Genomic DNA, 15,444 nt, shown 5'->3' with positions numbered 1-15,444 from the left:
TCTTCCTTTTTTTTTTTTTTTTTTTTTATGATCAAAAACACCCCCCCGCCCCAGCAAACAAACACACACAAAAGCAGAAAGGAAGGGCCCTGCTCAGCAGCAGCATGGATGTCTTGGCTAGTTATAGTATATTCCAGGAACTCCAGCTTGTCCACGACACCGGCTACTTCTCAGCTTTGCCATCCTTGGAGGAAAACTGGCAGCAGGTGAATCCTTTAAATTACTCCTGTAAATCTCTTAAGCGCAGGCAGTCGATGCACTGGGGCTGCGTTTCTGACTTGATTTTATTTTTGTTCTTTGATTCAGGGTTGGGGTTTTTTTGGTGGTTCTTTTTTTCCTTTTTCCGCGTGGATAGACCTTTAAACCTCTGTGTTTTTTGCCGTGACAAACTGAGCAGTCCATTCAAATCTGTCTGCCTCCAGTCCTATCTAAGCAAGCCAGGCAGCACCTGAGACCCGGTGGCGTTCTTTAGGGTTCTGTTTTTATCATGACGACTACTTTTATTTTATTTTTGAGCTTAGATTTTTTTTTTTTGGTGGTGGTTGTTCTTTTAAACAAGGCTGAGAGCACTTCCAGCCAGTGCTGACAACTGGCAGCTGGTGGAGACAGAATAGATCGTTCTTGTTTTCAGGTAATTAGTAGATGTCAATGAAAATTGCAGCTTAAATCAGAGGTGTGGTTGGGCAGGTGTGTGTAAGCTCTAGCAAAAGCTTTTAGGATAAATTCTGTAACTAGGGAGGTGACATTGTTAATTCTTTTCCTTTTCTTAGAGGCTGGGGAGAAGCAGATACTTCTTGCTGTATCTTAAAACAATGATGCCTGAGGCTGGTTCCAGTAAACCAGTGTGTTTTGAGACACTGTAGGGTTAATATGCAGGCAGAATCAGGAATCTTAAAGATGGAAATAAAGTATTATGAATGCGTTAAAATTCCAACTGGCGGTATGAATAAAAAAGACCAAGGAGAAGAGCAGGTTGCAGAAGAAAGAGTTGTATAAAATGAACTATGAGCCCAAATGCATAGATCTAGAAATAGTTACCAGCTGGGTTACTGAGGGAAAAGGAAAGAGAGGATTCCTCCTTACGGCAGGTCATTGTGAGACATTCCAGTTTCCTGGTGTGGTTTTTGGCCAGAGGTGATACGCCAGGCAAAATCCTGAAAACTAGTGTCTCTTTAAAAGAAAAAAAACCAACCCCACTGGTGTGTAGGAATAGTGGAGTGTGGCTGGGATGACATGTGGTCCTAATGCAGCGCACGGACCCGTGTCGGTGTAAGAATAACGAGCTGCTGGATTTCCTCTTGCCAGCGCTCACCTTAGTCTCGGCCAGCGTAAGCGTAGCCTGTGTTAGGTCTCCAGTAAGTGACAGTTTGGGACATTAATTCCATTTTTCCTTAGCAGCATGTGTGGGGAGAATTGTGGATGGTAGGGCTTCTCGGGCTGTGGCATTGTCATCCAGCTGGATGGGGGCTGGAGCTTTAAATGTTTACCCTAGTAAAATAATTTTGGCTTCAGCTTTGTGTGTGTATGTGCGCACACCGAGAGGTTTATTGACAGCTACAGTGTGAACACGTTGGGGATTTAATTTGCAAAATGACCGATCCAACTTTGCTTTATCCTCTGAGGGGGAGGGGATGCTTTTTGTTGTTAATATTCAGCTCGCACATCCATGATGGTCACATCTGCTTTCTTTTTATGTATTTAACATGCTAATTAAACTGAGGAGGTTAATATAATTTCATAAAAAAATTGATTTCATAGTATTGTTGTTCTTGAATCAGTTGCATATTCAGTTGCATATTAGTAACAGTCCAGACAGTCCAAAGCAAGATAATCTGTTGACATAGCCAGCATGCTTTAGGCAGTACTGTGTGTGATACTCGCTCTCCTGCTGCTTTCTTTTATGCGTGGAGGAGCACCAGTTTGATTTATACAGTACAATCAAGCCCACTGTTACTGTTATAAAATTTAAAATCACACTCTCCTGGTTAGATCCCACGCATTCTCCACGTTTAAAAAGAGAAGTTGAAAATAATTTATTACATTTTCCCTTATTTCCCCCTGAATTCTCCAACCAGTGCTTGTTGTTTCGTAATACATCCTGTATTTACGGTTTGTTTTTATTCCCCTGTTGCTGCCTGGACTTTCCTTGCAAACAACAGGGAGCAAAACTGATGTATCGTTGATGGGAGCAGCTGAAGCTGGCGGTACAGAGCATGCTGTCACACAGGCTTGGCAGACCCACTGACACAGAGACCCCAAACTCAGTCTTCTGAATCATTTGCAGTTGTAGCCAGGTCTTGGAGATTTATGTATTTCAGGCAAACCATAGCAACTTTGGGACAAGGGATGTGTGTGTTTTTAAAGGTACCCTTAAAACTGTCAGGCTGTAATCGAGACCCCCGGGAAGAGAGCTAATAGGACAGTGACCGATCCCAATCGTAGGTGTCAGGGATTGGGAAGCAGCAGCAGCTTTAATTTTGAGTGAAAACACTTGAACGGGTCTTGCCTCTGCTCCCATGAAGAGCTCCAGTGCCATACCCAAGCTCCACAGAGGCTCCAGAGCAGTGCTTCTCCCAGCAGCAATGCAGCACCCCGGGAGGTTACTTCAGAGTCTCTTAAAAAGGGGGAAGTAGTTTTGTGGGTCAAGATCAGACTTCCTTATAATGTTCTGAGCTCCAATTGTTTTGTGATTGGTAACTACTAGCACTTGTTGTGGAGAGGTTAGTCCATGCTAGTTCTTGCACCTAGAAATGCTATCTGCTGTGACACCGTAGAAGATGCACTTGTTCCACTGAAAATCAGTGTGTGCTTTGGGGTGAGAGTGTTGACACAGGCCTGTCTTTTCTCCTAAGACTGGACCACACTTTCGTAGCTGCTGGCTGAGAGCTACACAGCTGGGGCAGTTCATACTTGCCATTGTGAAACACCCATTGCTCATGGAGGCACTGACAGCACAGGCAGGTTGCTAAATGCTTGCATGCCATCAGCTGATCTCTCCTGTTTTTCCTTCCCACTGCAAGAGAAATGTGAACAAGTTTGGTATCTGTGCTTGTGACAATTAGCATGGAAGTTGAGTGAGAGCAACAGAGGAATATGTACAACACAGATCAGATTTTGCGTAGGAAGAGATTGTAATCTCTTGTGTAGGTTTCTTTTTTAGGAGGAAAAATACAAAAAAGCTCTCTCATTCTACCCTGGACACAGTTTACATTGTAAAAGTGGAACTATCTAAGTGGAAGCTTTAACTGAATCCATTGTATGTTTCACGTTATTTTAAAATACATTAGAAAGGAGGACTTGCCTTTTAGGCAGCAAAAGCTTAGCTTCACTGTGTCAGCTTTGGATGTACTCCTTCAGCCAAAACACTTTTGAGGTCGGGAGGGCTTTTTCTTGGGAGTGAGGAAGTCAGGATCTAACAATAAATTCATAGCACAACTTCATGAGGAATGAGATAACTTAGTTTAGTCTTGGTTTAGCTCTTCCAGCAGCTTTGAACCACCATGGCACTGAGAGAGATGAAAGGGAGAGGTGGGCACTGTGCGTTGGAAAAGGAGGCGTTTGCTGTGCGTCAGCTGTCTGGTATCTCAGTGTCTGTACGTTTCTGCCTGATGCTTCGTCCTGGCTCTGAACCGTGGTGGTTGTTCTGTGGCTGTGAGCTGACTCTGCAGTTCAGGACCAGAGTGAGGGGAGGTTTCAGCACCTGCGTGGCTGCTGGTGGCTGCTGCGGTGCAGAGGGAGGACCTCTGGCCACATATGCTGATGCTTGGGGGTAGGTGTTTGATGTGGCATCTCCAAGATTGGAACCAGACTGCTTGGAGAGACAGCACGAGGCTGAAGAGTGCCTTGTTACTCTGCAGAGGAAGGAAGTGGGTAGGAGGCTGTTTCTGAGGGAGCTGACTGATGAGCGTAGCCTGTGCAGCTGCACGTGGTCCCACTTGTAGTGTGCCAGGCTGCAAAGAGGGGGAGAGCAGGCCTGAGAATTGGGAAGGGCTGGATGTGGGGCCTCAGTCAGTTCTTATTGCTGGGCCTTTGCAGTGTCATGAGGGGGTGGTCATTAAAAGATCAGTAGGCAGAAGATCTCTTTTGTAGTCAGGTCTCTTTCCAGGAGTAACATTTCAAACCATCCCTATTATTCGCAGAATCATAGCATTATCATTCATTATCTTTCTCCATAGGCCCCTTGAAGGACTCTGGGCTTGCCATCCTTGTGTGGAGAAGGGGTCTGATCAGGTGACATTTTGGGGCTCTCTTCATATTCTGTGTGGTCCTCAGGGCAGCCTCTAGCATGGCAGTTCTGTAATGTCAGAGTGCAGTAGCACAAAGAGCAGGTAGATGCACAGGGTCACCACGTGTGTAGCTGATTCAGGTCTATAAAATCAGCAGGACTTAGGTGCCAAACCCTGGCTTATTCTAAAAGAGCCAGCCACGTGTGGCAATGGTCAGAACAGGTCTAGTTGTCTGGCTGAAGTGGAAATAGTATTATATCGTTTGCCTGATAACTGTTGCCCAGTAACATTTCCTCTGGCCTTGGCTGCCCCCGTTGCTCTCAGCTGCAGCAAACAATGATCCTTCCAAGGGAGATGCACGTTTCCTGTAGAGCAGAGGATCAAGGAGGCCTTTGTTTCACTTGTGACACTGTCGTAGAGCCTTTGCTTATTTTTAATCAAGTCTTCAAGCCTGTTTCCCCCTTTCTGAAGTCACTGACAACAATGATGCTAAGGCATAGTCTTTGTGGGACTGGGACTCTTGAGGACTGACCAATTCTGGCAAAGGGCTTTGAGATCCTTGTGCTGTGAGAGTAGAGTATCCTGAGGTGACTAATCTAACAGAATTCTCACATCTTAATCCTGACTTCTGTTTGGTAGACAGGGTCATTTTCAGGCCTATAGGAAAAATTTCCACTGCTACTGGAAAGGAATAAATCACACTAGAGAACTTTCCTGCTTCCCTATCGTCTCCATTGTTCCAGTTTAATGGCGTAGTTGGCCACTACATAAACTAAACCATCTCCTTTAATACTGCTATTTCATCTTGGTTCCAGTCACAGTATAACACATTTCTTAAGTGCTTATAGTACATCATGCCTCTTGAGAATAACTTGCAGAAATGGTTGACTTCCAAGAACAGCCACATGTGAAATGCAGTGTATTTCAGACTCTGAGCACTGGTCCATTTATACCTGCAGGCTCTCTGCTTGCTCCATGTGCTGAAATCATGCTCCTATCACCTAACAGAAAGAGATAAAAGACAAACTTGACACTGCTGTCGCCATTGTTTCAAGATTCTTCAATTACAGAATCTGTTGTTTTAAGTGATTATTTTTTTGTCATTATGAACGTGTAGAGCCCTGCAGTCCATGTTACAGGTCTTAAATAGCTGAATATGTGTGTGACTTTTGTCAAGTGATTTTGAAATGTGGCAAATGCTTTTAAGGAATGCACAATCATAATGTGAGTACTCAACTAGAAAAAATTATTTGTTTGGGATGCTTTAACCTCCCTTCCCCCAAGCCCACATGATTCTGTATGTCCTGTTGAATAGGCAACACGTAGATTAGAGTAGATAACATGAAAATTGTGGTCTGTAGTTAGTCTGCAGTGTGATACTTCCATGTGGATATGGCAGGAGGTCTTCAGTTCCATGCAGTAATTTCACATTTATGCTCTCCAGGGTGGAGGCAAATGATATCTTCTGGTATCTTCTGTTGTGTTTTTTGAGGTCTTGTCAAGTGACTCTCCACTGAGAAACATCCTGTGTGTGTTGCTTTTCCATTCTACACTGGGAAACAGGTTATAGGGGAGCAAGAAGGTAACAACTTCTGTTTGACTCTGCAGCTGCGTATGAACAACGTTAATTGCAATTGTCTTTATGAAGCAAAGAGATTTTGCTTGCTGGCTGAGCAGCATTGATGTTCAGTACATTAAGCAATGGGGTAGCAGTACACCTCATCTTCTATCAAGTTTGTCACATCCTGCAGAGGGGAAGAAAAATTGTAGGCTTTTGATCATCACATGCAAAACCTCGTAAAAAGTTATCACAGGTATTGTAATTGGCATCGGGTTTCCTTTTTAATGGTAAACTTGAATTCTAGAGAGTTAATAAAGATGTTTTCAAGAATGATGCTGAGTCCCTCTTGTTTTTCCGGTGCCTTCTGCCCGTTCCTTACATATTCATCTACAGTGTTCCCACTAGTTCCAAACTCTTAGCAACACTCAGGAGTTGGGAGTGCCATTTTTCTGGTGTCTTTCAGGTGCTAGTTGAAGGAATCACCCATGTGAATTGCTAAATTCTCCCCACAGGTTCTTTGTAGTCCAAATTCTGTCTTGGTCCAAATTAATCTGAATTCACTTGAACTGCAGGGTTCAGCTGGTGCTGTAGCCAAATTTTCCTGGGTAGAGAACAGGTTTGGAGTACAAATGTTACACAGGTATATTCCCCGGCTTGATACTGTTGTACGTGAGAGTGTCCCAGTTTTCTTCCATTGGTGTCAGTATTGACAGGTGCTACATGTGTTTTGAGTGTCTGAGTCTGGTGCTCTCTTGGCTATGTCCCCTTCCCAGTATTGCCACGTGGAGTTAAAAAATAATGTGCCTGGTTCCCAAGACACTGAGATTGTCTGTAAAGTCACAGAATTTATTTTTTAATTTGATGTTCTTTTTACTTCCCTTCTGAGCCACTGACAATTTGTTTTATTGTCTTTTATTCTCAGAAAAGCTGGGATTTCCAGCAGTTACTTGATCCCAGCAGCATTAAGAAAATGCCAGTATTGTGGCATTTTGAAAGCTGAGAGTACAGAGATGGGTGTGTATGTGAGAAAGAGCTCACCTATGGCTGTGTTCACCCAGTTGTATTTGCCATCGCTGCTCTGGCAGCAGCTGGTGAGGAGGGCTGCCTGGCTGTTCAGGTGAGAGCAGGGTTCATATCTCATTTCCCTTCTTAGACTAAATTGTTTGTCTTTGCGCTCAAAGATAGACATCTTGGATTTTATCAGGACACCAAACCTTTGCTTCTCAGTTCTTCAGTTACAAGGTGATTTGGCAGCTCTTTCGTTCTCACAGTATTGTCCCGAGGATTTGTATTGTGGGTTTTTGGTGCTTGAGCACAGGGGTTGCAGCAGGAAGAGGTTGTGCCAGGCTGTGGGGAGGTGGGCAATCAGCCCCTCTAAAGCTGCCAGCCCAAACCCTGCTGTGCCTGCTGGGGTTGCAGGTGCTTAAAGTGCAGGACAGCTCATGTGTGGGGAGCCCTTGGCTGGGTGCAGCATTGCCTCTCTGGAAAAACGAAAATTAGGATCCGAAAGGTAAACTGAAGGCCCACCTTCCCAGAGGTCACTGTTGTCTTGGAGACAGCCTGTGCATAGCATGAATTTCATCTCATCCCTGGGTTTTTAAAAGGTATTGGAGTTGAGTGTAGGAAGATTGGGCAGGAAGGCACATGATTGAAAAGGTTTAGTATCTCTGATACATTAAGCTGCTCTGGTGCTCTTAATCCTTTTAAAGCAGGTATCCATCCTCTCCCTCTTCTTGTACAAGAAGGATCCTTTCCAATCCAGAGCATTTCTGCTCAGTGCAACCATGTATTCATTACATGCATTATTGTTTGGAGAGCTATTAAGATGCAGGTAGTGTACTTTACAACATAAGAATAAAGAGCCTGAGTCATTTACTCACAGACTGTGTATTAATGCTTGCTGAAGGTGTAGCAGATGTGACTTATTTAGCTGTCAGAGCAGTTTTTAACATGGTGCTTGTAGATGATGTCTCACATGTCCTGTTCCCAGCATTGTGGGCCCAAGTACAAATATGGGGTTTAAATCATGCTCGGGGGTCAACGGCTCCTACTCTGCACAGAATAGAGAAGTAGGCAGGGACACAGGTGAGCTTGGGAAGCAGAATGATTGATGGGTAAGGATGCCAAGTAGAAGGACACTGGCTTGTGAGAGGCTTTTCTGAGACATTCCAATTAGTGTCCTGATTTACAAATCCTGCCCTTCAGCCTCCCAAGGTCAGTTTTAAAGGGATGCTGGCATACAGTTGACATTTGACCATGATGTACCTCAGTAAAACAATGTGTTTTGACAGAAACTGCAATCAGTGGAAGTATCTCCATCTATATGCTTAAAAAATACACTAGAAGCAGAGCTTGTGGATTTTTGGACAGGATTGTCTTGCCCACCTGCTGCCTCTGCAGCTTTTGCTCTGCCGCGCTCTTCGCATGCAGCTGAAATGAACGGAAATCAAAGTGAAAATGACTTGTTTGGATTGTGTGGTGAGGAAAAATGAATATAGTATGACAAGTAAATTAGATTTAAGAGCTGCTTTCACTACTAATGGGTTACTATGCTGTTAGGCATTTGGTTTTAATCCTGACTTTCAAGTGGGCAAAGTTTATTTTCAAGCATAGGAAAGTTCCTGGGTTTGTAAACATTTGCAGTTTCTGCTGACTTCACTCCAGCTCAGGAGGGGAATCAGCATTGCACTGAGTTGCTTTCTGCTGGTGAGGGACTGTCTTTAGGCACCTGCCTTTATTCTCCGCCAGGGCTCAATGGAAAACAAAGTTTCCAGCAAGCAAAGGCCACCAACAAAGATGTTCTGTGGGTTGAAGAGGAGTGAGAGGTGCTCCTGGCTGCTTGCTTTTTACACCCAACATGTGGACGCTGGCCACATCACAGCACTTAGGTGTGATGTTAGAGATACGTTGGAGTTTCACGTTGCTTGATTCAGGTCTGCCCTTCCAGATTACATCTTGGATGTGTGAAATTTCAGTGTATGACATGGTGCCTCCAAACCAAATATATTCCAATAAAAGACTTTAGGTTGGACAAAAATGTGATTTTTTTTTTTTTTTTTAACAATGTTGGGTAGAAATTTTTCAAATAGTTCTAATTTCTAGAAGTTTTCCAGAGGGTCTTGCCCTGTTTTATGGTGTGGGAGGCCTAGTTTGCCTAACATCTTTGGCTTTGTTGTTTGTTTTTGCCTTCTGTTTCAGGATATATGCCCCTAAAACTGGATTAATTTTTCCCAGCTATTAGAAATTTGGCTAGTAAGAGGTATTGAGACTCTCTGCATTCTGTGACTTTTTTGCATTGTTTGAGAACTGCAGCCACAACTCTAGGTGATGCCATAAGCCATGTCAGGTTACTTCTGGTCTTTGACCTGGGGGCCTGCTCTCCCTCCCTCTGGTTGAGAGTCCGGCAAGGCATGTTACTTGGCTTCTTCCAGCTGCTAGTTACTCTTCTCCCTCTTCTCTGCTCAGCTGCTGCTGGTGAGGTGCTGTGCTGGTTTGTGGCAAGGAATCAGTGCACTCACCCTCCCTTGGCACCTCTTGTGAGTGAGGTTAGCACAGCAATTTGAAGGGTGCCATCTCTGCAGATCTTGCTGCCTTCTTTGAGCTGATGAAAATAACTAAATTATGCTGGTTTGGGGTTTGTTCTTTCCTTGTCTTTCTTTTGGGCTCCCCTATCAGCCTAGAAAATTTATGCTGCTCCAAAGAAAACACTCCACTCATCTGTAAGTTACTACAGCAGTCATGTGAGTCATAAAGTATGAAAAGAGGGAAAAGAAGAAAGATGGGAGTTGGTGTTTCATATGGAAAACATCAACCCAGAAGTGGCTTTGTTTCCAACACGTGGACAGTGGAGAGGCTGTGTTTGCTGCTGAATGGAAAATCTGTGCCGGCGAGAAGAAACCTCCCTCAATAGATCAGATAGGGAGGGACTTTGACGTCTCTTTCTTTTATTTTAAATTTTGTCCACATTTTAAAATAATAAGAGAGAAGCAAAGGGTGGGAATGACTTAATTTGGGAATACAGCTAGTTTGGGCAAAACAGCTCTTTTCTATCTCCATCTGATGCTGCTGTCCCAGTTCACTCCAGCGGTGTCACAGCTGTCTGATGCTGCACATCAGGATCTTAGCAACATGCCTGTTCCATCTGGGTTTTTGTTTGTTTGTTTCTGATCTTTTGGGACAGTGCAAAGTCATGTTTGTAGGCTTTCCTGCACAACTCAGGAAACCAGGAGCTTGATTTTGGTGCTGAGAAATGTGGTTCTGATGTAACAAGAAGCCTCTTGAGAGCTGGGGCTTTAAGAAACATGTTGTGGATTGCAGTCAGATAGTGAGAATAAGAGGTATTTCTGTCTGATCAGAACAGATGAAGAAAGCAGTTACAGTTTTGGAGGTCACTGATATCTTGGAAGAAGAGGCAAACTGATGTAAGTGCTCATATGACCCAGTAAAAGAAGTTGTAAGGTGCTTCTCTTGCAGGTTTGAGAATTTCACGGTAAGTGTATGCCACCTGAGGTAGTGTTCTGTGTGGGAAAACAGCATAGGCTTCTCTAATCTACACACCTGGTAGCTCTCCTGTGTTTTTAAAGTGAAAAGAAAGTTGTTGTATACAGTGTTTCAAAATGAAAGAGCCTGGTTTAACCTGTGAGGTTTTTTCTAGAGGGAATGAGTCTTTTGGTGTTTGATTGTATAGTTAAGGTCAGGAGAAGCTTTGCAGTTTCTTCCATTGATTAGAGCATGAAACCTGCCAGACACAGGCTGAAATGTCTGTCTCCAGTGCTCTGCTGTGCTCAGTTCACATGCTTCCAGGACAGCTTGGGCCCATGGCACCACATCACATTTGGCTGTAGAGCACATGCTCTCACTTCAAGCAGCCCAGATTTTGTACTCACTCAGGACAGTTACGTGTTTTCTAAGAGTGACTCCTTTATTAATCTTCCTGGGATGCTGGCAGATGAGTTTGGGGTACCCAGTTTGAATACTCTTTATTGAGCATGCCTAGCTTGTCGTGGGCTTTCTGAGCTTTGATGGTTTGTTTAAAACATGAAGAAGCCCCAGGTGTTTGAGGGAGAACAGAAGAATGCCAGAACAGTTACTTTCTTGCATGAAGGACATTGTAAATGAGTGACTTCCCAGCATAGTTTTTCAGTGCTGAGAATACCGGGAGGTGCACAGAGCCCTCAAAGGCTGTATTTGGGTTTCTTTTTCCAACATGAAAATTAATGTTACATTTCTTTGAAGAACATATTTGAGGGAGAACAAGGGAAGCAAGGCGTGGGTGGTTTCTTACTTCCAAATACCTCCAGTACATGTGACTTTTAGAAAATGCTGAATACTCATCTTCCAAGTCTTGAGTGTCTGTCAAGCTGGACACTGAGCAAATGCCCTAGGTTGAAGACTGCTCTTCATTGAGGCTGTCTCACATGGATTATCTTCATGCAGTGGGAGCTATACAAGCTGCAAGTCCTTGTAATTCAGGCAGTGTTTGTTTGAACAAGCTGCATCTCTGGTCAGATGTTGCTGAACTGTGGTATAAGATGGGAATTTCTTTCTCCTTTCCATTTCTTTAAGTGGAAAAGGTCAAGGAAACCTTTGACTTTCAGTTCTGAATGCTTTTTCTCTTTCTAAATGGGAAGAACAGTACCCACATCACATTGCAGATTTCAGATCAGTCAGTGAGTCAGATCCTGGGCTGATGCAAACTGATGCAGATATGCCAAATTCACAGTGGAGATACGTGGATTTACACTGGCCCAGTGTCCACAAAATCACTTGACACCTTGCAGGAGAATGGTCTGTACAAATCCTACGTCTTGTCAGGATGTGGAATAAATATCAGGATGTGGGCAAAAAACAGCACACCCATTTTAATGATTTTATTAAAAAATATTGCTGCTATGTGACTCTCATAAATGTATTTCCACTGGTATTGGAAGGAGGAGATATTCACAAGTGCCATAAGGAGAGACTACCTTTTCTAAAATATTGCACAGTAGGCTACTACGTTGTGCTCTAGCTGTATTGGTTTATTTCAGTTTTATAGTGAGTATGGCCTTAGGCATCCTGTAAATACCATTTCTCCCCCCACCTTCTGCCAATAAATAATGGAAACTGCCAGAAAGAAATTTTCTTTCTGTGAAAGAGTGGGAGGTCCTGAGCTGCCCTCTATAAAACAAATAATATAGCATGGTTTTCTTTCTTTGGTTTTTCAAATGAAGAAAGCGTGGGGGTGGGAGGAAAAGAGAAGATGTTCTAAGAGATGTGCTCTCCCCAACACTGCGAGGTAGGAAATTGTCTGGTGTGAGCATTGATTTCTCTAGGACAGTAATATCCATCTGTGAAATGAAGACAGATGAAAGACCTTTCTGAAGAGTCTCAGTGCATGGGAAGAAGGAAGGATCCCATTCTGATTTACCCTGGGGCCTTCATATCTAGCAGTAGAAATCAACCTGAAAGTAGGTGTAAATGGGCATCTAAAGAAGCCTTCTGTGTAATTCCATGGGCTGTGTCATCCAGGGGTCACACTAAATTATTAGAGAGGCCCATTTTGACCTTAAAATCTGCTTCTGTAAGTCTGTCCTCTTTGAGACCTTTTTGCTCTGTTTCAATGATGTCAAAAAGCTATAGTGTAAATGTGAGTCATGAAGGGTCCCTGCATATGCACATATGGGCAGGCAGACACGTTTCATTTTGAGCATCTGTCACATGGGTACTGTGTGTCAAGTTAGAAATGTGTCTCTGAGGAGTGACCAGGTTTGTGGAATTGGCAACTTCCTCCTGAGCTAACTAGAATCAAAAGTAAGGTCATGTCATGTCATGTGTGGGGCCACGTTCTGACTGCAGCTTGACCTCTAAGGTTAGAAAGGGGTCAGGGAAGATGTTGTGTTCAGCAAGAGGGCCTTAGTGGCTAATTTTGAAAGCAAATGAGGTTCAAGAGTAGGGTGCTTACAGTGAAAAGGCATTTTCAGTCACTGCCTTCATCCATCAACAATAGTCTGTGCATAAAAGTAGATCTAGTCCAGAAACAAGCTCAGAAGGTAGCACTGGTCGATGATGAAATTACTCTGCCCAGGTGCCATTTCTTATTGTATGCCTCGGTGGTGCTTTCCAGTCTCGTGTGAAATCTACCTAGCATAAGGCCCTCCTTTCCTTGGAAGCATTTGCTAAAACCTCATTTAGGAGAGGAATATCTAACAAGCTGTTCTCTCTCCTACCCAATTGTAATTCCTCCTGCTTCCATATACTCTCTTTTCCATGCACAAGTCCACTGCTTTGTTTAAGTTCACCCTGTTCATAGCTACAGGATCTGTGACAATTTTTCCCTTCTTTATCTGTAATTAGTCTTTCAAGGATTTTTATCTAAATGTGCAATGAGATCCCTGCTCATTGACTGAATATTATAACACTGGTTGTGGAACAGATGTGGTAAATAGTAATAAATGTGCATGTCCCTTTCAATTTTGTCATACTTCCCATCTCTGTTTTCCTGTGTATCAGTTGCTAGGAATGTGTCCTTGAAGCTGTATTGGTCTTCTCTGTGTCTTGTCTGTTCAAGGTCTCTCTTCAGCCTTACTGGATCTCTGCTTTGAATTGAGCTTGCATGTTATGTTGCTGTTTCTTCCATAAATGCATTAATTTGTCTTTTTTCAAATTCAGTCTCAAGGATTTATTTCCTGCTCCTGCATGCTTTTCTTCATATATTGCTTCTCTCTGCTGGCATCACAAAGTTTAGCATTTCCTCTTTAAGCCCTTTTCCCTGCTTTTCTTCACAATGAAAACTTTTTATCTGTTTCCTTAGCTTTCTGATTTGTTCTTATTAAGCTTGTTTTTATAGTGAGGGCTGTGATCTATCAGAGTAAATGGAAACAAAAAAAATAAATGCCAAATTTTTATTTAACAAAATGGATCAGACTTTAAATGGAATGAAGTCAAATTGCTGCTCACGACATGGTGGTAGGTGGTTCTAAGCTAGCTATTGACAGGGAGTTGTGGAAGATCTTAGCATTTTTAAGAGCTGAAAAACAAAAATGTGGGGTTGAAAATCATGTAGTGTTAGTTTCAGGAAGAGAAGGGTAGCTGTGAGTTGCTGCCCTTTGTTTGGAAGCCAGTATCTCTGTGCTAGTTAGTTAGCTAGTTAGTTAGTTGAGGACCACTGGTTTTGTGGTTGATGGATGTGAGGTGGGTGTTTAACCTGAGCCGTGGTTAAAGGGTAAAGGCTCCTTGAATTTTGGTGCCTGCCCAGCACACCTTTGCCCTACTCTTCAGCCAAGGGAGCTTCTCCGACACAGACAGGGAGCAGGCCTGGCCAAAATGCTTCAGGATCAGTAGTGGGGTCCCACCACCATCCCTCTGGAAGGTCCCCACTCTGTCACCACCCAGCGGGGTGGGTGGCTAGGGTGGCCTTGAGCAGAGTGGCTCCCTGCCACTCTGGCTCTGCTGCCTTGAAGGAGGATTTGCTAAAGCCACTATCTTAAGGCCAAGTGTTTTAGCAGAAATTAAGGAGAAAAAAACAAAGAAAGGACCTGTTGAAATGAGGCACCATGTGGTGCCATCCTTATGACTTAATGTTATGAGTGTACTAGTCTATATCCTGGGTATACTCTGGATATTTTCTTCCATCTGATGACTTTCTGGAGGAGTTGAACATGGAGATGTATGCAGAAGATTCGCTATCAATTCAGATGTTAATAAGTAAAAAAGTTGAAGTTCAGAAAGAAAACATGAATTAGAAAATAGTAGTAGAGCAGCACTCTCTGTGTGTACCTCTGTTTCAGTACCAGGGACTGTGCTGGCGAATTTGTGCAGTCTGGAGCAGCAAAAATCCCCAGCAGTACCCCAGTAAGTCAGAGGACCTGACACCTAGAGTCTTCGAAACAAAACTTGTAAGTTGCCTTCTTAAAGCTCAAATTGTCCAAGAGCAGTGAGAGAGCTGTTTCAGCAGAGAAAAATGTATACCCTTCAATCCAAGAACAAGAGGTTTAGAGCATTCAGATGTCTATTTGGTTTGATGGTTGGGCTTTGAACAGATCAGATGCTTCACAGCCATTGCCTTTAGAGAGCAGGGAAGCTGTAACATGCCCATTTTACAGGCTGGGAAACTGGGACATCCAAGCATTCATTCAGTTGTTGGAGAAAGGAAATCAAGAGCAGAGCTTGAAAAGGATACCAACTCCCTGATATCCATTTTAATTAAATTCTTTCTGCAATTGTCTTCTCTGGCAGTTTAACTGGTGGAATGTGGTCTACTGGAGGAATTGTTGGCTGCAAACTTGACAGGCATATTTTGCTGGTCCATATTCTTGCTTTGTGTAAATTAAGATGACTCCACTAGCTATGATTGCAGCACTAGTGAATTACTCCTCCTGAGAATCTAGCCCTGGTTTGCAGACAGTGTGCAGTGTAATATAATTTGTTCTTTTTAATTTTAGTCTGTCTAGACACTTTTGCAGCACCCATTTCTGGGGTGACTTTGTGCCAGCAGCTCTGAGCAGAACCATACTTATCTGGTGAGAAACTCTTAGCATACAAAGTGTGGAGGTGGCCTGGTTGACTCAGTCTCAGAATTGCACCTTCCTAGTGCAGAGTTTGGCTTTGATAGTCTTAGTGTTTGTTAGTGGAGAGGTGGGTTAGGCTATTCATGGCAGGATTTCTTTCGGGGGGGGG

The 15,444-nt window shown here is 43.4% G+C and overlaps 1 protein-coding gene across 1 annotated transcript in view; it reads left to right on the top strand.

Annotated features, from left to right (window-relative positions):
* Window positions 1-104: 104 nt before the first annotated feature.
* The window catches only part of KLF7 (Kruppel-like factor 7 (ubiquitous)), a 57,935-nt gene continuing 42,595 nt past the window's right edge, over window positions 105-15,444 (top strand). Inside the window, exon 1 of the mRNA XM_010007323.1 lies at window positions 105-206. Coding sequence (XP_010005625.1) covers window positions 105-206 — 102 coding nt within the window. The remainder of the gene's footprint in view (window positions 207-15,444) is intronic.

This window comes from Chaetura pelagica, unplaced genomic scaffold (genome assembly GCF_000747805.2).
Source record: "Chaetura pelagica isolate M959 unplaced genomic scaffold, ChaPel_1.0 scaffold21, whole genome shotgun sequence".
Classification (NCBI taxonomy): Eukaryota; Metazoa; Chordata; class Aves; order Apodiformes; family Apodidae; genus Chaetura; species Chaetura pelagica.
The sequence above is the reverse complement of the archived record's forward strand: the minus strand, read 5'-3'. Positions and strand labels throughout refer to the sequence as shown.